The sequence below is a fragment of the Anabrus simplex genome, chromosome 11, assembly GCF_040414725.1.
Source record: "Anabrus simplex isolate iqAnaSimp1 chromosome 11, ASM4041472v1, whole genome shotgun sequence".
Lineage (NCBI taxonomy): Eukaryota > Metazoa > Arthropoda > Insecta > Orthoptera > Tettigoniidae > Anabrus > Anabrus simplex.
Window position 1 is genome coordinate 124,460,157 of NC_090275.1, and position 24,960 is coordinate 124,485,116.

A 24,960-nucleotide genomic window follows, 5' to 3' on the forward strand; every position below is an offset into this window, starting at 1 on the left:
CGATGTAGCTTCATGCAGACGCTGTCGACGACATTTCAAGCATCGAAGCGAAAATCATATCGAATACGATTGCGATGGCCCTAACACGAAGTTTGTAAACTGTAGACAGTTTCTTTACAGTACCTGATATTGATTCAGAAAGGAAATAGAAACATGGATGACATTAAGGTAAGAAGTGCATCAAGTCCTTTGTGAAGCATAACATGGATAGCATAACATACTTTGAAGACTTAACTTCGTAAACAATTATTTTTTAATTTGAATTTTGTTGAGGGCATTACACTTTTGAAAGCATGCTACCTCTTTACAGTAAGATGTTAAGGAGTACAGCAAACTTGTCGGTAGCATAACCAAGACTGTATTATAAACGGTAGAAATTTGTTTAATTTCGTAGATAATTATATGTGTGTCTGCGGATCCTCACAAATAATGGACCACCTACTGTTTGAATGTGCAGCATTTGAAAGCAGAACGCATGACTTGAACCCTCATTTAAATTATTGCAACATTGCATTATCAAAACTGCAACCTTACCAAGAGGTACACAAAACAACACAAAAGCACGAACAAAGAACAAAATGAAAACAAACACAATACTCACCGAAAGGGCAGTAGCACAAAAATGAAGCGTGGAGGGCAAGGCATGAATCAAAAAGGGCAGGATCTTATCATTAAAGGTTGACAGGTTGCCAGGTTAATATTACTAACTACCAAATAAGAGACCAGATTAAATTTAAAATGAAGAAATTTTACTTAATAAATAAATTTAAGATAGTTTAAAAACAGTTAAATTTTACATATATTCTTTTTTTAAACCATAACGCAATTACAACTTAAAGGTGAAACACCATTATATCATTAATTCTAAATTAAGGTAAAATGAATCTGCTAGCCGTGAAGTTAATGTAAAATCTTTCACAATGTCACTAGCATGATGTGTAATTCGTATATATTCCTTTCTTTTTTGTTTTAATTTTAGGTGCTAACATATGGACATATGGACATATGAACAAAACACTCAAATTTCAAATACGTAAATGACCTTGCAGTTAATGAAAAATGGTTCAGAATGTCACATGCATGATATGATAATTATAAATACCCTTTGCTTTGATTTGTTTCAACTTCCGACTGTAAAATATGGGCCAAACTCTGAAATTCCAACCAGGTAAATTACCTTGCAGTTAATGTAAAAATGGTTTAAAATGTCTCTAACATTAAAATTTATTAATTAAAATGCTTTTATTTTACTTTCTGTACCACAGGTGAATGATATGGCTAACTTTTCTGCCTATCCTGCTGTGTAACACAATCTGCTGAAAAAATACACAGGGCAGGTTACACCAAGCACATCAATAATACCCAGTTAAGAGGTTAAATTTGCCTGGTAACTTCCACAGTTAAGCAAGAGTTCCAACAATGGCCGATAATGTAGATAACTTCTCAATACACAAGCAGACATGCCAGATAGATAATTAAATACTCTTAGACGCTTTCATGTTAGAATTCCATTATGCCAAATAAATATTAGTTCCCATTTTCACGTCACAGAAACCCCTGTATCATTTGTTTAAGTAGCCATGCTCTTACAGATATTTTATTAACTTCATTTTCCGCCCATTTGATACATGAATTCATTTTCATAGTAAAATTGAATTTGTATTTTAAATATAACCGTAGTATAGTATGTAAAATAGGGTTCCAAACAGCTTTGGATGTTCAGTAATAATAATAATAATAATAATAATAATAATAATAATTACGCAATAAAAATTTCGTTAAATTTAACATATTCTGTTTACTGCATTCCCTTTCCGTCCTCACACCTATCAAACATTTTCCTAGTCGCCACCATTTTATTTTTATGAAACTCTGAAGAACTTATAGTTCTGAGAATTTAGAGAAGGCTGAATATTCAGCCAGCATTATGTAAATATGATCGAAGCTACAAAGTTTACAACCGGCGAGCTGGCCGTGTGGTTAGGGGCGCGCAGCTGTGAGCTCGCATCCGGGAGATAGTGGGTTCTAACCCCACTATCGGCAGCCCTGAAGATGGTTTTCCGTGGTGTCCCATTTTCACACCAGGCATATGCTGGGGCTGTACCTTAATCAAGGCGACGGCTGCTCCCTTTCCATTCCTAGACCTTTCCGGTCCATTGTCGCCATATGTCCTATCTGTGTCGGTGCGACGTAAAACAAATACCAAGAAACAAAGTTTACGAGGAGATGCCAACATCTCAACCGTCTGAGCCACTCAGCCTGGCAGGGTAAGGGAGGTGATGGTATACAATTTCTACTTACTAGATTGTATGCCCAAAACAGCCTTGATTAAATTCCAGTCCTCTCGGCAGTGTTCGTATAGAGTGAGGGCATATAACGAAGTTGATGGTGACGTAAAGCCATGAGCAGACATATCGTACAATTCGACAGGGGAAGGCTTTTACCCTCTCCATTTCTACTATCACATATCATGTCATTCATTTCATTTTATCTTCCCTGGTGAGGCTGGCGTCAGGAAGGGTATCCGGTTATAACAAGCAATCTTAAAAGATTCATCTCACCACAAACCCGACACCGTAGAGAAATGGAACAACGAATGGACACATTTTAGGTCATAACGTCCTGCACCCTTAGCCAGCAGTCCGCATTTCAAATCACCCACTCTGTGACGTCACAGCTCTTTCAGGAGAAGGACTTACCGTTCGGTTATGTAAAGAAAAGCATGCATGTTTAATTAGCCTGCGCTTATTATGTCCAGCTCCGTCACTACACCAAGGAGGAGACGGGCAAATAGCCTGTGAGTGCGTGAGTAATCCGTTTTAAAATAACTTGCAAATTCGCCGTCGGAGTGTACCTTAAGCACTATCTAATCCCCTGTTTATTTCTCTAGCGGGATCCAATAGTCATTCGTTTACAGTAACCCGTGAAGTCGAGGCGAGAGTGCACTGTTATGTCTCTAGCGGGATCTGATAGCCTTTTGATTACAGTAACTCACGAAGTCGCCCCGAGAACACATTGATATGTCTGTAGCGGGATATGATAGTCATTTTTCACTCTGTGATCTCACAGATCTGTCAGGAGAATGCTTGCGCGTTCGGTTATGTAAGGATAAGCATGCACTTTTAAATCATCCGCGCTTATTATGTCACAGCTCCGTCACTACTCCAAGGGGAGACAACAAAGGGCGTGTGTGAGGTTAGGTTACCGTTCGAGGCCAAGGTTAGGTTAACACACGTGTTAACCACACCTATAAGTCACCTCACTAATTCGGCTCCTCTAAGTTTAACCTGTCAGATGTTAGGTTGGCGTTCCTTGTAACGAGGTTAGGTTAACGCATCATAACCTCAACTACCAGTCACCTAGCCGATTGGACTCCTCCATGGGGAGGCTGTGTGTGAGGTTGGTTTAGCATTCATGTGCAAGGTTAGGTTAACACGTCGTAATGACATGTTAACCTCATTTGCAGGTCACCTAACCGATTTATGGCTCCTCCATCAGCGCCCATCAATTCGGCTCCTCCAAAGGGGTCCGTGGTCTTTCTGACTTAGCATTTCTAAGAAGGGCCCGTCCGATTCGGCCCCTCCAAAGTGGCCCGTGCGTATTGACCTCGTACGGAAGGTTGTGGCGTCATAACCTCACCTATCGGTTTAAACATTCCAGGTTGACCAGTGAGGTTTGCATTGCCTTCGTACGTATGCGTGTGACGTCATAACCTCACCAAGGGGGTCAGAAAGTACTTCAGATCATTCTATGACCAATTGGGCCCTTCCAGTGGAGTCTGTGAGGTTAGGCTTGCTCTCGTACGCAAGGCCTTACTACTCAACTAGGTGTCATTGACCTCGTGGGAAAATGCTGACTCGGCACCCATTCTTTCCGAACATGCATTGCTCATCTACAAACTTCGTCATTCGAAGATTGTTTTAAATGTTAACATAGTGAACGAAACCGTTAAACATTTAATAATTGTAAATGGAATATATCTGTCTGTTAGGTCATCAGCCCATAGGTTGGTTGGATCCTCAAATAGCACCACCAAAGGCTATGCAGTTATAGGGAAACCGCAAAAACCAATGGCAGAGCCCAAATGAGGCGTACTGAGGTAGTTTGCCATTGCTTTCCTCACTGGACCAGAATATGCCATTGCAGCACGATTGACCCTATGAGCAACACCTTGCATAACACTCAGACACTATTTGTGCTCCGAATGTCATTACTCAGCATCACCCACACCCCAGTAGCTTGCATATGGCCACAGCCATGGATGAGACTGGGACTTCAGTGGAAGCTACACTTTGCTCTGACCTGTGCGAAGAGACGCATACAGAAGTACTGCATCCATCAAGAAATGGCAATAGGTGGAAAATGTAATGTAATATACGAGTTGGTTTTCATATTATTGTGATAACCCACTGATAGACAGCAACTACGTTCGTAGCACATTGGGCGAGGCGTCTGAATTAATTGCGCTCCCGCCATGGATGGGCAGTTAATTTTCAGCCATTGGAGTCTGTTCAATATTTTCTGTATTTAGAAACGTCCCCCTGGGACTGGTTTTAGATTGCTTTGAGTTCTTCTGTATCCGTGAGCTTCGTCGATTGTAAATTTATTTACAGCTCCCTGTGATTAGTTCCTTTACTTTACAAGCTCATGTTTCATAGTGCCAACTTGGTCTCAATATATCCACTTCCTTATGTAATAAACTATTGACTTTTATTTGTCATTTATCTTGCACCCCTTGAACATATTGGAGTAGTCTTGTAAGCTCTACATTAAGGGGCTTAATGCTTCGCAATTTTCATTGTTATTACTGGCATTGCTGGAATTTTACAGGTTGATGAGCCATGGCCCTTAAACGGAATCACCATTTCACTTGCCCGTCTTCCTCGACAGGATGATCCTGTTCCTGTTGATAGTCCTGCAACAATCATGGGCTGGGGACATACAGACGTGAGTACCAAGCGAGTTAGTTTGTAGAGTTAACTGGTAATTAAAACTTTTCTCGTGATCTTTGCTTCATCAGCCGTTCTTATCACAAGGAATGGGAAGGTATCCGGGGCATAGTTATTCCTACACATATTTATAAGCTATTTTTTTCAAGGTACACGACGTGGTAAGAGTCGTTTGTTACTTCAAAAAGAAGGCCGCACGTAGGTTTAGCGAACGTCCTTCGAATTATGCAGTAGTATACAAAGGGACACAGATGCAGCAAACACTGTGTTAACGTTTTATGAATCGATCTATTCCTTAGCGACATAAATCCGCTCTAGGTCCTGGAATCACCTAGGAACTGCTGCTTCAACTAGTTCATCGTTTCATTTATTTATTTTAATGAAAAGCATGCAAAAGAGAACATGTCTCCTTTTACAATATAGTTTAAAATATAGCAGTACATACTGTATGTGTATAAATAAAGTTGTAGGAATCCGCTGTCTGTAATTTCTTTTATTTCGAAATATTCCAGACATTTTCCGTTATAGGCTCGTTTTTAGTTTTTCGTGTATGCTTGTCTGCGTTCTGCCAACACGTCGAAAAGGCTGGATAGATGTAATATACTTATCTAGCAGCATGTTTTGATATGCATATGAATTAAGAACAGAGTGGGGGTTTGCAGGGAAATCGAACTATTTATTTCATATTTTATCATACAACATTGATTTTCTGTAAAATTTGTAGACTCTATGTGAAACGTCCCTTCATTTTGAATAAGTTTTGTTACTCTTCAGATGACAGAAAAATTACTATTTTCTACTGGTTTCATGCTCTGTGTCGAGTACGGAGATTCTGGCTCCTTGCCGGGGTCATTTCTGTCATAATTCCGGTAAACTCGTGATTGTTCGTAGAAGGAGAGAGAGAGACGTCAAGCTACTAAGCGTGGCTGTCAATATTTCAAGAGTACTCCGGTGTGTAGCCCATTATTTCACAGCGTAGGGTTTTTTTTGGCAATTGCTATAATTTTTACTGTCTTTCTCTTCTTGTCCTTCCGTTTCCTGTTTTAATTTCTCGCATCTTCCCTGTCGCTTTATCCTTAAGTAATAACACCGTAAGTCATCTTCGTATCTGAATAGTAAGAATCCCTGCACATAAATTCCGTCTCTGTCACTGCTTTCCAAAATACGTAACTCATATCATCTAAACATTTATTGAGGGACATTTCATACATCCACATCCTATCAGGCTCTCCTCAGTTATCCTATCTTCAATTTTCTAAACTGTCCTTCTTCCTTAACTTTTGCCTATGTATGAGAGTGCTAATTCCGAAACTTGAACTCACCTTCGTTTCAGTTATACTTTCTTCCGTGCTGTCTATGAGTTCTCCGCATAACCTACCTGTCGTTCTTTAGTCACTGGCTGTGTACCAGAAATGCCTAATGTCATATTTATACCTGGAACATAGTTCGTTATTTTATCAAGTATTGGAAATAGCACGGCTTGGAACAGCTGATCACAGCATGTAGGTCAGCGAGACAGTGTGAAGCTAGGAGCAAGTGAGAGAGAAGGGTACATGTCATCGACTCGCCTGGAATATTCTGGATCATTTTTAATATCTCGGCAATCAGTTTGAGATGTCGTAATAAAAATCACATCACTGTGAAGCCCATTAACTAGACGTCACCATATTAAAATTTTATGTTAATCGACCTACAGGTTACTGAGAAAGTGACTTGGAAAAAAGCACATTTTTCTGCAAGTGAACTGCAGTGGCATATAAAAGATAGGGGTCAACGAAACAAGATCAGTTATACATCGTAACTGAACCACGGCGGTATGTGAAACTCTATCGTCCGTAATACTGTTCGCCGGACTTCAATTGTGCGTTGATACTTGGTAATATTCAGCGTGTTCCGAAGTAACTCGGACATAAATTTCTCAACCTGTGTTAAGATTAAGGTTTGACCAGTGCTACATGAGACTTGTAAAAATTTGCTACAGATGATACTGTGACTTGAGCATTTGACCAAATGTTATTCAGACTTAGGAATTTTGTATCTGTGAGTTTTATGACATAGTAGAATTCTTGATGTCTCGAACTTGACATATTTTCGGTGATTAAATTATCGAATGTGATGTATTTATGGACAGTCATACAAGACGATTCATTGAATATTAAGGCCATTTTCCAGTAAGTTTAGACTATTTATTTATTTATTTATTTATTTATTTATTTATTTATTTATTTATTTATTTATTTATTTATTTATTTATTTATTTATTTATTCACGAAGCACAAGATACAGCTACACTGAGCAAATTTCACTTGCACTGTCAACAGACTATTTAACAAACGTAAACTTTCATGATAAAACATAAGAAACATAACAAAATATAACAAGATCAGGTACACAGCCTACTAATAACAACTGTCCAAATCGAAAACTATGAGAATGTCCATGTTCATAGCCAAGTCGTCGTGCGTGAAGATGGCGGTATAATCCCTTCACATCAACTTATCTTTAAGATACTATTTACACACCTCTCGAATACACTTTCATTTGATGCTAGATCAAGCTCTTGTCTCCTATTAATATTGTTAAAGAGTGTTGAGAGGCGGATTAGGAAAGATCGTTGAAGTATTGAGTGCTGAGTGTGGGGAATGTGGAGAAGGTCTTTGGTTCTGGTGGAGCGGGAAAGAACACGGAGAGAGAAGAGTGAGACAAGATGTTCCGAGCGGTAATGTCCATTTAAGATCCCGTGAAGGAATCTCAGGTCAGATACCTGTCGCCTGATGTGCAGCGGTGACATATTAATTGCCATTAATACCTGCTGCATAGAGAGATTTCTGAGCTTGGGGTTTCTATTCCTTAAAATTGCAGCAAAGAAGGACACTGCTCTGTCTAACTGCTTAGTATTGGAGGGGGAGGCTGTTGTCCAAATCCGAGAGTAGTAGTTTAAGAGAGGTTGAATGATCATGAGGAAGAAGTGACGAAGAGCAATGGGGTCAGAAATATCTGTGAAGCGATAGAGAATGCCTAGTAATTTCATAGCCTTGATTGTATATGTTTCTATATGGGTCTTAAATTGTAATTTTGTATCTAATATTACACCTAGGTCACGCTGTTGCGTAACCACGGTGATGGGCTTGTCGAGTAGGTAATATGATGTCGGTAGAGGAGATTTACGTGGTGTTATGGTCATGTGGCTGCCTTTTTGTTGATTGGGGGTAAGTTTCCAAGTACGGTACCAGTTCGAGAGGGCATTAAGTGAGTACTGTAGCAGAGCTGCATCTACTGGATTCCTGATCTCCTTAAATATCTTGCAGTCGTCAGCAAAGAGTAGGATATTCGCTGTTACGTTGAGTTTGGACGGCAGATCGTCCATAAACAAAGAAAACAGCAAGGGGCAAAGAGTACTGCCTTGTGGAACACCGGAGGTGACTGGTAACCATGAGGATGAAGTGCCTAATAATAATAATCGTATGGCCACAGCTACCGTTTGCAGACATTTCGATTTGACGCCATCTGGCTGTCTGCTCGTCAATTTCGACGTTCCGGTTTACTCTGTCTGCCATCTCTCTTGGGCGTCTATGGCTGAGATTTAAGGAATTTTGTCGGGTAAATACCAAATGTATCACCAGAAATCTTTTACATGCCGACATCGTACGACATGGAGTGTCGAATGGACTTTTTTTCGCCCTTCAAAAATCCGACTACCTCTGGCGGGTTTGATATTACCACTCTCTGCCAACGGTTATGTAGGAAGCCAGCAAGAAGGGTCAGAAGACTGCCATGTATATTAAATCGTTCGGATATTTTATGGAGCAAAAGAGTATGGTCTACAGAATCGAAAGCCTTCGAAATGTCTACGTAGCAGATATCCAGCTGTGATTTAGCTGCAATGGCGTGTGAAGCAAAGTTATGCAGAGTGGCCAGGTTTGTTAGACAAGAGCCACCTGGTAGAAAACCATGCTGCTTGGTTGAGATATACGTCAAAGTGAATGCGAGGAGACGCTGGTGTATAATTTTTTCAAAGATAAAGGATAGTGTGGGGAGAATATAAATTGGTCGGTAAGATGAAACATTAAATTTGTTGCCTGATTTGAGAAGTGGAACAATATTTGCCTGTTTCCAGGTAATAGGAAAATAACCCGCGGCAAAACATCTGTTAAAGAATTTAGAGAGAGGGACGCAAAGAGTGCTGGCAGTATTTTTTAGGAAAAGAGGACCTATAGTGTCGGCACCGGTGGCTTTGTTGGTACGAAGAGTTTGAAGAAGGTTATGAACTTCACTTGGTGTGGTAGTTATGCTTGATAGGGTTCTGTTTGAAGCTGTACCAACGGGAGGAAGCGGTTGGTTTTGTAAGGAAGGGGAGAAGTTGGAGAAGAAATACCTGTTGAACTGTTCATTGCGATCGGCGCCGTCTGCTGTTGTATCGTTGTGGTTCACGCTGACAGGAATCCGCTCCGTCCTTCTCCGTGTGTTAATGAGACTCCAGTAGCGCTAGGGATTGCTGCGGACGTTTTCAGTGACAGTGTCTACGTGTGTTTTGTAGTCTCTTCTGACCATAAACCTCGCATGGCGGCGGATTTTAACGAAGGTATTGTGAGTGTGTGGGTTAGGGAGTCTTTCCACAGGCGCCAAGCTCTCTTCTTATTAAATAGTAACAGTCTGGTCTCTTGTGATATCCAGTGTTGATATTTGCTGGTAGTAGCTCGTTGTGCAGGTACGAAGTCTTTAATTGCAGCTTGCAGCACGAGCCGATTCGATATCAGCTATTTCGAGCGGACTCCAGGGAAGGCATTCCAGGGCACGACACATTGCAGGCCAGTCGGCACGGCGCCAGATGTAGGTAGGGCGGTAGGATGTCCTGCTGTGAGGCTTTGAGGAGGGGTGGGGAAGGAGGAATGTAGCATCGAGAGACTGGTGGTAGCACAGGAAAAGGTTCCTGCCTGGGGTTATTGTTTTAAGTTCTAATGAGGAGAGAATGAAGTCCAGGGTGTTGGGTCCACGGGTTGGGTACATATTAAACTGTTTCAGTCCGAGGCCATTAATAAAACTGTCTATAAAGTATGTGTCACAGTTGTTACCTGACTGTCCAGTAGTTGGAGAAGACCACTTTATAGACAGGTTAAAGTCGCCCATTACAATTACTTCACCATGTGGGAGAGCTGCAATAACTGAGTCCAGGGACTGTTCAAGGTCACAGAATGGGCTGTTTGGTGGTCTGTAGTAACATCCCACAAGTACAGGGCGTCGAGAAAAGAGTAGCTCCGCCCACACTAACTCACAGTTCCGTTCGAGATCTGTCTTACGTTTACACGGTAAAGCATTGTTCACTGCTAGCAACACTCCACCACCTAGAGTAGCGCGATCACGACGGAATATGCTGTAATTAGCACTGAGTGGTAGTTCACTGTCACTAGCCCACGAGAGCCATGTTTCAGTAAGTCCGATCACGTCAACTTCTCTTAAGTCTGGCTGGGATAGTTCACAGTCAGACGACTTATTGTTTAGGCTTTGCACATTGTGACAATAGATGTTTATGTCTGTTTTCATTTCACAAGTGGTGGGACCGGGGTTTAAGTGGACATCTCCAGCGAGCAGTAGGAGGCAAAGCAAGCCCCTAATCGCTGAGCGACCGGGCCTAGGCTTGTTCGGCTCAGAGCTAGTAGGGAGGCGCCTGTAAGTGTGGAAAATGGCGCATCCAGTCAGAGGGAACGCCGGAATGTAGTAGTTTCTCTCTGCTAGTAGCCATGCAAAAGGAGAACTCACTTTTTCACTTGCACACACCGATTTCTTAACTTAAAGAGCAACAACTCTGATTATTACCACACAAACAACACAAACTGCAGCAGCACTAAGCTTGCGCGTGTCTCCTCTAACTTATAGGTTGAAGGAAACTGACATTTATTATTTACTTAATATTTGGCGTAGCAAGATTCGTGTGCGTCTCGCACTGCACAATACGACGATTTTTTATATCATTCTCAACTAAATAACGCGAATCTAAAGTGAATGTGATTTTATTTTCTTGAACATAGAATGAACTGGGAATAGTGTAAAGAGAAAAACCGTGCTTTTCATTCAAGGTGTCGAATATATTTACTCTAAACTGTTTTTCCTTTAGTTCAATTTAAGTGATCGACTGTGGCACGAACTGTGTTACTCAGTGCTATCGTTTCTGACTTCAAACATAAAATCGTGTTAGTTCAAGACTCTTTAAAAGTCAAGTGTCAATTGAACTTTCTCGCGTCATTATGATCTAACGCGTGGCAGAGAAATCTTGATGAAGTGTTGCTTTCACCATGTTGACCTGAACGAGATACGATGCAGGACGAAGCGGGAGATGGTACATCACATCAGTGGAATTCATCGATGCTGTACTACACCTCATCAGTTCTAGCTCGAATAACATCTCAGGTGATATGTGTGCATTTAATCAATACTATTTGAACTATAAATACAGTGATAAATATTGAAGTAATTTCAAAAGGTGTTAAATTCAGTCACCTACTCATAATACGACTTCATGAGTTGACAACTTTATTTTCAAGTGAACATTCAAAGAACTCTGAAATTCATAATTTTCAGTGATAATTTTTTCTTAATATTCAATTGAATATTCAAAGAACTCGGAACTTTAAAAAAGTTTTCCCATAATGATTTTATATAATTGCTCAGTGATAACAATTCTTAAACAGACTGTAGGAATTTCATTAGAAGGACTATAGGATTCAAGAAGAGAATAATTTAGGTGTTGTATTGAATTTACGAATGCTATCATATTTTTAAAAAAATACTATAGGAAATCTGAAAAAAACATTCTTTTTCAGGAACGTGATTCATTTTCGTTTACTACAAAAATATTTTGAGATTTTGAAAGTCAAATAACAATTCTTACGAGAAAGGAGTTACCATTAATTTGGTTTTACCGGCGGAATAGTACAATTCCCTGCATCTCAGACAAATTGAATAAAATAGAATAGAATACTCCCGTCTCCCAGTTCCGGATCACCTGAAACTGGGGGGAGAGCATTCGTTTATTGCAATTCATTAAATTCGATACATGACTTACATTTCTCTCTCACAATTATTGACTACTAGCTGATATACCCGTGCTTCGCTACGGGATTCTCAGAAAGACTGATTTTGTGGTTTTCCTAATTGAAATCAACATAGGTCATTACAAAAACGTAAGTATGAATGTAGCGATTAAAAGCAATGATATCATATAAAATACTCGATCAAATGGAAAGCCGCACGTTTTATCACTTTTAACGAACAGTGCTGCGGTTAGATTGCGGTCCAAAGTTCCAGAGTTGAGGTGACCAGGCCGCAGATTGCCATGAACACTCATCTGACATTATTCCGTTAAATATGCACACTGTTCATTCCAATCAGTGCCTCAGGGTAGGGATTGAATAGCCCGAATGCTATGATGATCCAGTGTGTTACGTACCAGTAGTATCAGAAAATTTATAAATCAGGGGAATGGCATGCTACTTCCCATCAATATTCAGGCAGGCTGTTAAACTCTGTACGACTGGGCGAGTTGACCGTGTTGTTAGCGGTGCGCAGCTGTGAGCTTGCATCCGAGAGATAGTGCATTCGAACCCCATTGTCGGCAGTGCTGAAGATGGTATTCTGTGGTTTCCCACTTTCACACCAGTCAAATGCTGGGCCTGTACCTTAATTAAGGCCTAAGGCACTCCTAGCCCTTTCCTATCCCATCGTCGCCATAAAACGTCGGTGTGACGTAAATCAAATAAAACACTCTGTACGTAGCAGTAATCCTATCTACCGGAGATGAGGGGCAACAGAAGACACAAAGCACGTCACGACAAACAATGGTCAATGTAATGGTATTGTTGATCAATGTTATGAGCTTTCTATATTGTAGGCCTTCACATTTAGTTTTCTTTCGACTATGCGATTTGTAAAATATTTTATACCGTAAACTGTAGTTTCTTATTCTCCGACTTAACATACCGATTTTCATTAAATACTGTTTACCTATTTTCTCGTTACTCGGCGCTGATATGGACTTAGTTACAAAAATCCAAATCACGAATATCTTTGTGATCTTAGCCAGTACGGTAACAATGTATAAGACATGAATGATAGGAAAAATAATACTATATAACCTTAGTTATGTAGCATTCATCGATTACACCTCTAATAAGAAATATTTGAGAATTATATTTTAGGCCTTCCCCTAAACTACCATTTCACTCGCCGTGAATAAAATAATTTACAGCCTAGACTATAGCGACTTATTTCCTGACATTGCATACCGATTTTCATCAAGATAGGACTACTAATAACAACAATATTTGAGAATTAAATTTTAGGCGTTCCCCTAAACTACCATTTCACTCAGCGTGAGTAAAATGATTTATAGCCTAGATTGTAGAGGCTCATCCCCCGACTTCACATACCGATTTTCATTAGACCACTATTAACATAAATAGTTGAGAATTCAATTTTAGGCCTTCCCCTAAACTACCATTTCACTCAGCGTGAGTAAAATGATTTATAGCCTAGATTGTAGAGGCTCATCCCCCGACTTCACATACCGATTTTCATTAGACCACTATTAACATAAATGGTTGAGAATTCAATTTTAGGCCTTCCCCTAAACTACCATTTCACTCAGCGTGAGTAAAATGATTTATAGCCTAGGTTGTAGAGGCTCATCCCCCGACTTCACATACCGATTGTCATTAAATTCTCTTCAACCGTTTTCTCGTGATGCGTGTACATACATACAGACAGACAGACAGACAGACAGAAATTACGGAAAAGCAAAAAGTGCATTTTCTTATTACTATGGACATGACCGATACAGAAATACCATTATTTTCAAATTCTGAGCAATGTACAGACAAAACTCTTATTTTATATATATAGATTACTATACTAAATATAAATGATTTTTTTGCTAGGGGATTTTACGTCGCACCGTCACAGATAGGTCTTATGGCGACAATGGGATAGGAAAGGCTTAGGAGTTGGAAGGAAGCGGCTGTGGCCTTAATTAAGGTGTGAAAATGGGAAACCACGGAAAACCATTTTCAGGGCTGCCTACTATCTCCCGGATGCTATAATTTATTTTGTCTTAGACGTTAACAATATTATATATTCTAGGACAACATGTACCTTAGCTTACTTAATACAACAAGTAGGGTGGGGGAGGGGAGCACGTGCCCCGGGCGGCAGATTTCAGGGGGCGGCAAAATTTTAAAAGTATATTAAAAAGAATAGAAGTTATTTAATTTTTCAAAATAATAATACCACAATTAATATTGTTTAATTTTATTATCGACTTTATTACACTGAGACTGTATACCAAGTCATTTTCTTCAAAGACACGACACAAAAAGTAACGTAATTCAGGGTCTGTAGTGAGTCTTATACTGTTATGCCTACTACTGATATGAACAATTAGTAGCCTGAGCGCTAGGCAGAGGGGTCAGGGACTCTAAAACAGTCTGATCTTGACGCGATGCGCTAGCATCTCATCTACCTGACCCCCTTTCTGCTTCCAATAAACAGTAAACTAAACAGACACCTGCAGTCTGCACATGTAGCATGCGTACACTGTTGTCTGCGTGTGTTGATACGAACCGACAGTTGTTTTATTTTATTTGCATTTAGTATTTAGCTATTAGTGTTACTGTTCATCAGCGATTGGAAAACGGAGTTGTTCAGGACGATTTGAGCTGCGTTTTTATCAGGTTCCAAATTATGGATGGCAGAAAACGACTCAGTGGAGCCGAGTATACAAAACTTGCCAAAGAAAAAACACCAAAATTATAAGCATTTTTTTAAAAACCTAATATTGATGAAGATGAAGGTTCAAAAGGAAAATCAGGTAAGTAAATATTAATTTTTATTTCAATAATTAAATTATAGCATATTACGGAAGAGACGAATTAATTGTGCCTTATAGGACTTTACGGCAAATTTTTAATATTTTATTTTGTAATATATAATATTACTGATTGAATTTTAATCCCGGCTTTTAATATTTTAGATGACGTTGAAGCTGGAGAGGAAGGCACGCAACATGTCGAACTTTAGAAGAAACTCAGTCCTACTGGTGAAGCGAATGAAAATGAATTATTATCTCGTCCAGAGCCTACAACTGGTCTTCAAGAAACGTACGAATTTTCCTGGTTCATGGCCACATAGTTTTTCAGGTTCTGAAAAGTGTTACATAACAAAAATGAGCTTTGAAAAAATCTGATCGAGCCCAATTTAAGTAATAGCAGCAGAGAAGGACGTAACTTAACAAAAGATTGGTTTTATAAATTCTCAAAAATGGAGGAAAAGTAAAGAGATCATGGTTAGGCTATAGTGAAAGTAAGAAAGATCTATATTGTGTTCAAATCAAGTGCTTTCATTAGGTAAATAGAAAGGACTTAATAATTTGAGAAAACTCAGTGAAAAATTGCCCGAACATGAAAATTCATCCAACCACAAACTTTGCTTTTGTACGTGGAAAGCTTTAGAATCTTGTTTAGGAAAGGGAGGTATTGCTGTAGAACTCCAAAACCAGGTCCATCAAGAAGAGTCTCACTGGAAGGTGGTATTGCGCTGCATTATCGATGCTAATCTATTCCTAGCAAAGCAAGGGAGTCCATTCCTACGAACTAAAGAAGACTGTGATTTCAGCGACCCATCCAGTGGAAAGTTCTTGAACACAGTAGAACTTATATCGCATTACAATGTCCCTCTTCTACAACATATTGAGCGGCATAACAAAGGGCAAATCTCGTATTTCTAACATAAAACACAATATAAGTTCCTAGAAATTATTGCCAATAACCTAAGGCAAAAGGTAATGCAAGGCATTTTCGATGCGAAATATTATTCCTTAATATTTGACTGCACTGCAGATATCAGCCACAGTGAGCAAATGACTCAAGTAGTCAAAACAAATACATCCGAGGTAGAAGAACGTTTTATTGATTCTTTCCCAGTTAGTGAAAAAACAGATGAAGGTCCCAGCCAAGAAATCCTAAAAAGATTAGACCAAGATGGACTAAACTTAGAGAACTGTAGAGGCCAATCCTACTACAATGGGACAAATATGGCCGGGAAGTGTAAAGTAGTTCAGTCCAGACTACTTCAGGAGAACGAGCTAGCATATTTTGTCCCATGTGCTGCTCACTCCCTCAATTTAGTTGGTGCTAATGCAGCCAGTGATACTATTGGGGCTCAGAATTTTTTCGGAACTTTGAACAGTATGTATTCTTTTCTTGCGGCTTCAACTTCACGCTGGGAAGTTCTCGGAAAATATGTGCCACTGACACTGAAACCTGAAAGCAATACAAGATCGTCTGCAAGATTAGATGCAGTCGGACCTGTGTATAAACAGTACGGTAAAGTTGTGCAGGCTCTAGGGGATCTTAAAAACCATGATCTCTCAACACCTCAAACTAAGAATGAGGTCATTCCTCTTTTAAAAATATTCAGAAACTTGAATTCATCGTTTTCACATGTTTTTGGCATGCTTTGTCCAAAACGTCTATAATGTCAATGAGTTTTTGCAAAGAAAAGATGTGGAAAGCTTTAGAATCTTGTTTAGGAAAGGGAGGTATTGATATAGAACTCCAAAACCAGATCCATCAAGAAGAGTCTCACTGGAAGGCGGTATTGCGCTGCATTATCGATGCTAATCTATTCCTAGCAAAGCAAGGGAGTCCATTCCTACGAACTAAAGAAGACTGTGATTTCAGCGACCCATCCAGTGGAAAGTTCTTGAACACAGTAGAACTTTATGTCCCTCTTCTACAACTTATTGAGCGGCATAACAAAGGGCAAATCTCGTATTTCTAACATAAACTTCAAGGAAACTTCAAGGTCTTTTAACGCTCTTCAAGTCTTGAAGAGAGTTTGCTCCATCTGAGGCCAGTACTGAGGGTAAATTCTTAGCATACACGAGTGATCTGAGTTCTCAGAAGAAAGAAAAATGCCTGATGAGCTGTGTGGCGATGAAGCTCCGAAAAGTACTGAGAATGTGTACCAATAGGTATGTTAGAGGTTATTGACCTGATGATTACGGAACTCAGTGACAGGTTTAAGGCTTTGGACAACATAAACAGCAAGTTTGGATTTTTGAATGGAGTTCGAATTAAAGAAATGCAAGCAAAAATTCTTAAAATGAAAGCAGAATAATTGGCAAATATTTACACTGCTGATCTCAACATTGAGAATTTAAATTTGAAATGGAAAGTTTCAAGTACCACGCTTTATCAGCTGACGAAAATTTAAAAGAACAACATCAAGAGAAATGTTAAGTCTTATTTATAAAAATAAACTAGAGGAAGGCTATCCTAACATTACTACTGCACTGAGAATGTTTCTCACGTTGCCAGTTAGTGTCATCTGGAGAACGAAGTTTTAGCTAACTCAAAATCATCAAAAACTACATGAGAAGTACAATGGGACAGGGGAGACTGTCTGTTCTAAGTATAATATCAATTGAACACAAACGAGCATCCCTTATCAACTTTGAACACATTATCATTACATTTGCAGCTAAGAAAGCTCGAAGAATTCAATTTTGGGGTACAATACACAATACATTTTTGCGCAGTTTCAATTGAGTTACACTACAAACAAATTACTTGTATTATTCATGTATAAGTGTATTAATATAAGTGTTTTAATACAAGTGTAATGTATGTATTAATATGTATAAGTGTATAAATGTAAGTGTTTTTCATAAATAAAACTTAATAGTATACATATGGAGTGTAATTTCAACGGCCACATCTAAAAGATAGCTTACGGAGGTATTATATTTCAGAGGTAGGGGCAGGGGGAGGGAGGGGAACCGGGGACGGGGGGGGGGGCGCAAACTGATCTTTGCACACACACACACACCCCCACCCTGATAAATCTGCTAGTTCCGGCCCTGTTCAAGAAAAAAAACGTACAACTAGAATTTCAAAATTAAAATGAATTAAGGCAATACGGCACACTGGCACCCTGGCGCAAGGCCATCCATATGGAGGACAGTCATCTCACCTGACTGACACAGCAAGTCACAACATTCCACTTGTACCTCTCCTGACACGATCCACTACCACTTGTACAGTCATCATATTACATCACTGCTGAGCTTGTGTCTTACATCATGTTTCTACTCAGTGCATTATTTTCATGTTACCTCTCATTACTCACTATACCATATATAATTCAAGTCTACTTGTCTATTATCACACCCATCAAAATCACATTTAATCACTACATAATCTCCCTTCTGTCTCCCACTTTCTACAAATACATCAAACTTTGGCCACACTCACTCTTAGCTACAGTCACTCAAATACCGACACTCACCAACAGATCAACCTCTTGTACCAGTAACAACTCCACTCCGTCACCTTCCAAATTATATATGATTTACAAACAAAAGGAAACCAATAACAAGCGCACTCCACCACCTACTAATTTCTACATACTCTTCACAAACCAGACCATCTTTCATAATTTATAATCACTGCAGCTATCACTCAAGATAACACCCGACCAACTCCAACCCCTAACAAAATCACACTTCACAACTAAATTCAGTAGGCCCTATACATTTTAAATCCAATTCACCCTACATTTCGAATACTCACTCCACTTATATCTTACTAATGTTCTCTGTTCATATTTAAAGTATTGTTTTACTTCTCGTTTACAATCGTCTCTCAGTAACTAATGGCAACTGGGAAATGATGAGACGCTGTCCAATTTTTTTATCTGAATGTCCTTAATATAAGTTAAAGCTTCCCTAGATGCCAACCCCAAGTCTATAACACTCCCTCCAGCCTCGACTATGTATGTTAGGTTAGCTGATTCGTCCCCCGACCAGCCCCCATTCAAAATGTATAATTCCTCTATCGCACATATTTCCAGTAATTTCTCTCCATTTTTGTTACACTCCTTGTCTTTGCTTCTCCGTCTTTCTATTAATATTCATCAATTTATTTATCGTATAATGGATTATTTACGCCAAACCTTACGTTGAAATCACCCATTATAATTATTCCCGCTTCTTCATTTCCTAATTTGATCTGGTTTACATCATCAATGACCTTTTCAAAGAAGTTTTTCTTCTCAAACGGGGACCTTGATGGATGGTTGTAACCAAAAACAATGAAACACTCTCTCCAACTCTGATTTCCTTTCTTTACCTTTACCCAAATCATTTCTTCACATCCCAATTCCCATATCTCTACCTGCTTGCATATTTCGTCTCTTACGATCACTGATATCCCTCCCTTTCAGACTCCTTTTATATTTTGTTCTACTCCAGACTTTAAATCCCGGTATTTGCACATTGTTGCCAGGAGGTAGCAGAGTCTCTACTATCCCAATAATCTCACTATCTCGCATTAGATCTCTAAATTCATCATTTCCCAGTTTGTTCAGTATACCCTCGATATTTATTAATCCTACGACCCAGTCTAGTTACTGGTTCGTGGGTATATCTGATGTCGCCAAGACCTTACTTCTCGTCATTCTTGCTTTTTCTAACTGTATAATGGATCCATTTGGGGAGCTAATTATTTCTTCTTCCAACCCCCTAGCTTCCTCAGGCCTTGTCAACACTTTTTTAGCCCAAATGTCTTTCAAATTTAACGGTGGCTTACGTTTCTTTTCTTCTTTTCTCCCTGGGTTGTCCTGCCTCCTTAGGGACCACCTCTTCTTCTAGAGTTGATTTCCTGCGCTGTTGATACTTGGTTTAGAGCGCCGCGTCATCTTTTTCACTGTCCCTGCTTTGTTGATTGCCGCACACACCTGTTGACTCGGTTCTGTTGTCGTCACTCCCTAGTCCACTGGCCTTCGCACAGCTGACTAACTGTCCATATCCGGCTCCACGAATCGCCCGCTGTTTTAAGCCTGTTACCACGGATAAATGCTTTTAGCCCCGAATGCCGCGCCTTTCCTTGATGAAAACGTAATGTTCGCATATTTTCCATTTCCCCTTGGTCGAATTATTTTTAATCCATATTTTTGTGCCTTTCAAGCTCTTTGCAGTATCCAAAAATTTTCGAACCTTCAAACTAGATAAAATACATACTTTCACTGGTCTTCTTCCCATATTCTTTCCTAATCTAAAGGCACTATCGATATAGCTCTCATTGCACTCAACCTTCAGTTTCTCCCTGATTAAGGATAGTATTCTGTCTAACATACCATTAACCCTCGAACCGGCAAGCGGTTTACCTTCAAGCGGCAAACATTTAGGCGAGTTTTTAAGCAAATTTTAGAAAATTCATAAAAATGTTGTTTTTCAATTCAGTTTTATGTGTAACATGTCATTTTATTCAGAAAAGGACGAAGAATACGATAGTAGGAAATTAAACTTACAAATTTAGTATTCTGAAACAGTATGGGAGAAGTATCCAACACACGCTAAGTATTCCAAAATAATCCGAAAGTTCTGGGCAACGTGTACGTAAAAATTAATATTATACGACGATTTTACTATATACAAAATTTACACAATTTTTTGCTGATTCAAAATATGTAAAAAGGTTTCACTACACTGAAGTATTGTAAAGTAAAATAGAACTGAAATAATAGACACACCGCACCAACACGTGAGTCTACTTATTCAGATTCATCCTCGCTCCCTTCGGGGTGGCTCCTCTTTCTTCCTGCTTTCATATTCCTCCAAAAATGTTTTAATTTATGGTAGTACTGCTTATGGACACCACAATTACATCTTGGGCACCAGAAGTGCGTGCGTGCCTTTTTTCTGCAGTAGAACAGACAAGGCTCAATCGCAGTTTCTTCTCGGGGAGGCGTACCAGCTTATGTCCCATTTCTCCTGAAGGTCCAATTGGAATGTTTGAAGAGTTCCTTCATCTATAAGACCTTCGACAATACTAACCATAAATTCCTCACGTTCAAGGGGTTTGTAGGTGTTCAGACTATAGAGTATGTAGGCATCAAAAATTACCATTACCAACAGGTTATATAATATTTCTTTCCAGTCGAAACGTTTTAGTGACATGACTTTAGAAAAATATGGATATATTTGCAAATTTGATGTGCACCACTATTTTTGAATGGTGTTTTTAGCGTTCAGACCCATATTTACAACTAGAGAAACGCATTTTTTCAATTCTGATACCGTAACGTCAACCCATCTTTGCAGACGAGAATAAGGACCCATATTTTTGGAATTCGTTTTATTTCGAATAATTTCCTGTGCGTATTTATTAGTTTCAGTAACTAAAAGATTCCAAATAGGTTGGGGAAAAAACAAATAGGAATATGTTAGAGGAGGACTGTTTCTCGGAGGGCATTTTCATGCACCTGCGTTTCGAACCTTGAACTTCTCTTCCACTTTTATTTCTGGCTCTGGAGGATAAACTCTTGTCCACTTCGGTTCTGTTTGGTCAACTGCATTTCCGTCATTATCATTATTATCATCAGTGGCTGGTTCATTGTGTTCCAGATCATCGTCAATATGTGTCGATACGACTTAGTCTAGGCTCATGTAACTCGCCACTACCTGACGAATTATTGTCAATTTCATCGTCAATTCCTTCTAAAAATACGTCCTTATCATCTTCGTCGTCCAGATCAAACAAACAATTACGAATTTCACTACTTCCTGACAATTCACTCATTTTGCGCCACGAAAGCTAATGCACATCGGACAACCACAGCAAGCACAACATAATGACCGTCTAAAAAGCGTTCTCGTTTTTCTACGTGTATATCGCACACTCTGTCACCCTGAACTACTTCAGAATTGTGCTGTATTATAGAGTAGAGTTTCTTCTTCAACATGATGCAAGATATGTCATAAATATGTTGAATGCCAAGGCGCTATCTCGGAATTAGTCAGCGCTGGCGTAATGCATCTCGATAGCGTCTCTGCCGGTTGAGTAACAGGGAAATGAGTCGCGATCGCGACGACTGCCGGTTCCAGGGTTAAAGTTATCTTCTTCTGTTTCTACCAGTCCATAGATTATTATGTTTCTCTTCCTAGCTTCCTTCTCTCGTGTCTCTTCCTTTTCTTCGAGATTCCTTAACCTTTCTTCTATCTCCAGGACTTTCGTCCTCATTTCGTCTATGTCGTTTTGTTCTGCAATACGCTCTCTTTGATATCCTTGAGTTCTGTTTGTATGAAGGTCTTCAAATCCTTAAATTCATTTTTTCTTCCTTTAACATTTCCTTGGACTTCTCCGCTTGGCATTCTTGCATGACCTCCTTGAGCTTCTCAATATCTTCCCATGACAGCCCAGGCTTAGGATTTAACTCCACTCCACCGATCACTAGTAGCGCCATCACCACTAATGAAAATACTATTTGCGTGATGTTGACACTGTTTTGCACCATTTGATTTGATTTCACTTTTCATCTGCCCTGGCATCTGCCAATAGCACACTTGTATTGATCAATTGAAACTCCCATGTTCGCACACTCCTATACCTTTCACGCGCTCAGCAGTACGCCCTTACTTCTCGCAAGCTGAAGTGCAACTGACAAATTTAATAAAGCTAAGAGTAGAAATTAACCATCTACTATTTCGTTCTTCAATTACCTTCCTCTGTAACGGCTCCTAAGAACCGCTCACTCCCTAACACCTATCTCATGCTCCTGTTCAAACATCATTTCCTTGTACATAGAAAGAGTGGAATATAATAGATGGCGCCTAGGCTAAAAGGGCTTAAATCGGAGCCACCGTTATAATAGATGCCGACTCCAGCGTAAAAGGGCTTAAATCGGAGCCACCGGTATGGTAATGTATGACGCCGTATGTGGTCAAGCCTGGATTGGAACCATGCCAAAAATAATAGATGATACACGAACGTAGAAGGAGCCTTGATCTGAACTACGCTAGTAGTAATAGGGACTTTATTTGGAGCTACCCAATAACACTTACAATACGACTTCCATACGCTGGCAATTAATTCTTCTGGTAAAAATTACAATACCTCATCATCATGGACAATTTAATAGCTGCCATGGAAGCACTCAGGCTCAGCATAAGTGATCAGAACGCTAAGATAGACAGGACAAATAGTCAAGTAGCACAGGTAAATAGGCAATTGAATGAATCCACTGCGCAATTGCAAACGCAGATAGTCGAATCTAATACTCAATTAAATGCTCAGATTGATAGACTTAACACCCAGGCGATTGAACCCAATGGTAAAATTGATGCTAGAGTTGAAGAATTAACTCCTAGTGTTAATAAAAATATGGAAGCTAGGTTTGCACAAGCTCAGTCAATTCTAGATTAAAAATTCGCGGAGGCTGATAAAGCTATTAATAATAGGCTAGAGGAATTTAAAGCTGCCCTGGAACAAAGATTTATGGGAGCAGGCGTGCGCATGGAAAGGAGATTTGCCGACTCCAGCGCAAAAGTAGAGGAATACATTAAAACTCAAGTAATGGAGTTTCTCGAGAAAGATATTAGAACAGTTCTTCCGTCGGTACAATCTTTCGCTGCTGACTTAAAAGAACTTAAAACTGAATTTCAGGAATCACACAGTAACATCTCTCAAACACAGCTTAATCTATCCCATGTGCAAGAAAATCTTAGACATTCACTTAAGGCTGATGTTAGTAAGTTAAAGAGTGAGGTAGGACTTATGAAAAGCACCCAGAGAGAGTTAGGAAAACGTATTTCTGGAAAATTGGACAGTGCACACACGCAGATAACAACATTTTGTAAGGACTTACAGAATATTTGAGTAGACTTGCAAACAGAGATCAAGAATCGATATCACGTTGTGCAATCTAAGCTAGAAAATATTTAAGATGAGGTAACTCAGCTTATATCGTCAAAGTTGGCGCCGCTTAATCCAGAATATTGTGTGAAGTCAAATGGGGGCACGACGCTCAGCAATGAGTTACACGACTTATGATGATGAACTCAACTTAAACAGCGAGATAAAAGTACAATGAACCTTGGTACTTCGAGGGATGTCCATAACACGACAACACTTATTGAAGTCCACGAAGAAAAACCGATACATTTTCAGGACGCGATGAATATATGGACCGAGAATTTATATTAAATGTCGAAGATTATTTTCAGGAAAATTGAATAGACGCTGATAGGAGACTTTGCATCGTAGAAAAACTACTAGAGGGTAGAGCTTTGTAGATTAATGTCAAAACTGATGAGGATTTTAAAGAAGCTGTTTTGAAAGGTTTTTGGGACAAAGAAACCCAGCATTTAGTCAAAATGCAACTCTACTCTAGGAAATGTAACACCTCCGTTAGTACTCCGACTACTACTTGATGCAACTCAAAAAGTTACAATTCCTAGATCCTCCATTGCCTGATCTAGAATTGATCCAAGTACCAACTTTACAATTTCCATCCCACGTGCAGGAGAAATTAGTCGCTGTGAACATTAAGACGTTGGAACATCTTTGCGGAGACTAGACACAGCAAACACGCAATCTAAGACCACTCGAATCAAGGAAATAGTTGCCAATTCTACCGAATTGATGATTCTGGAAAGAGATAATCTTAGACCTAAGGAAGAAAATAGAAATAGTCAATCTACTTCAAATAGATCTAGAAGATTCCAAACACCACGTAATATAGATAGGAACCCCTATAAACCACGAACTTCTTGGAGGAGACCGGAGAAAACTTCAGATGAACTTAGGGATTCGAGAAGAGAAGAATTAGAGAGAAAGTGGAAAGACACTAGGGAGTATATGATAGATAAGAACCGTACTCAGGAGGAACCGGGAGCCGCTTCTCCGGAATATCAGAGATACTAAGTGTCACAGAATAAAACCGATCAGGATGCCAACCTAACTGGAACAAAAACTCCAAATCCCCAATAAGGAGATTGTCTGAGAAGCAAGGAAAGGAGGAACAACTGGATACTTGTACAACAACCGTATATTATTGGCGCATTGATGACAATGAGTTACTTTATGAAGACGTACAATCACGTGTACCGATTATATTGAGATCTTTACCTGTTATTTCTACACGTATTGGTGATTTAAACGTCATTATTCCGGAGCTCAGG

General features: G+C 39.5%; 1 protein-coding gene across 1 annotated transcript in view; it reads left to right on the plus strand.

Annotated features, from left to right (window-relative positions):
- The first annotated feature begins 11,253 nt into the window (after window positions 1–11,253).
- Window positions 11,254–24,960, plus strand: part of LOC137502686 (mite allergen Der p 3-like) — a 109,227-nt gene continuing 95,520 nt past the window's right edge. The window contains exon 1 of the mRNA XM_068229629.1: window positions 11,254–11,354. Within this exon, the coding sequence (XP_068085730.1) occupies window positions 11,262–11,354 (93 nt within the window). The 5' untranslated portion in view covers window positions 11,254–11,261. The remainder of the gene's footprint in view (window positions 11,355–24,960) is intronic.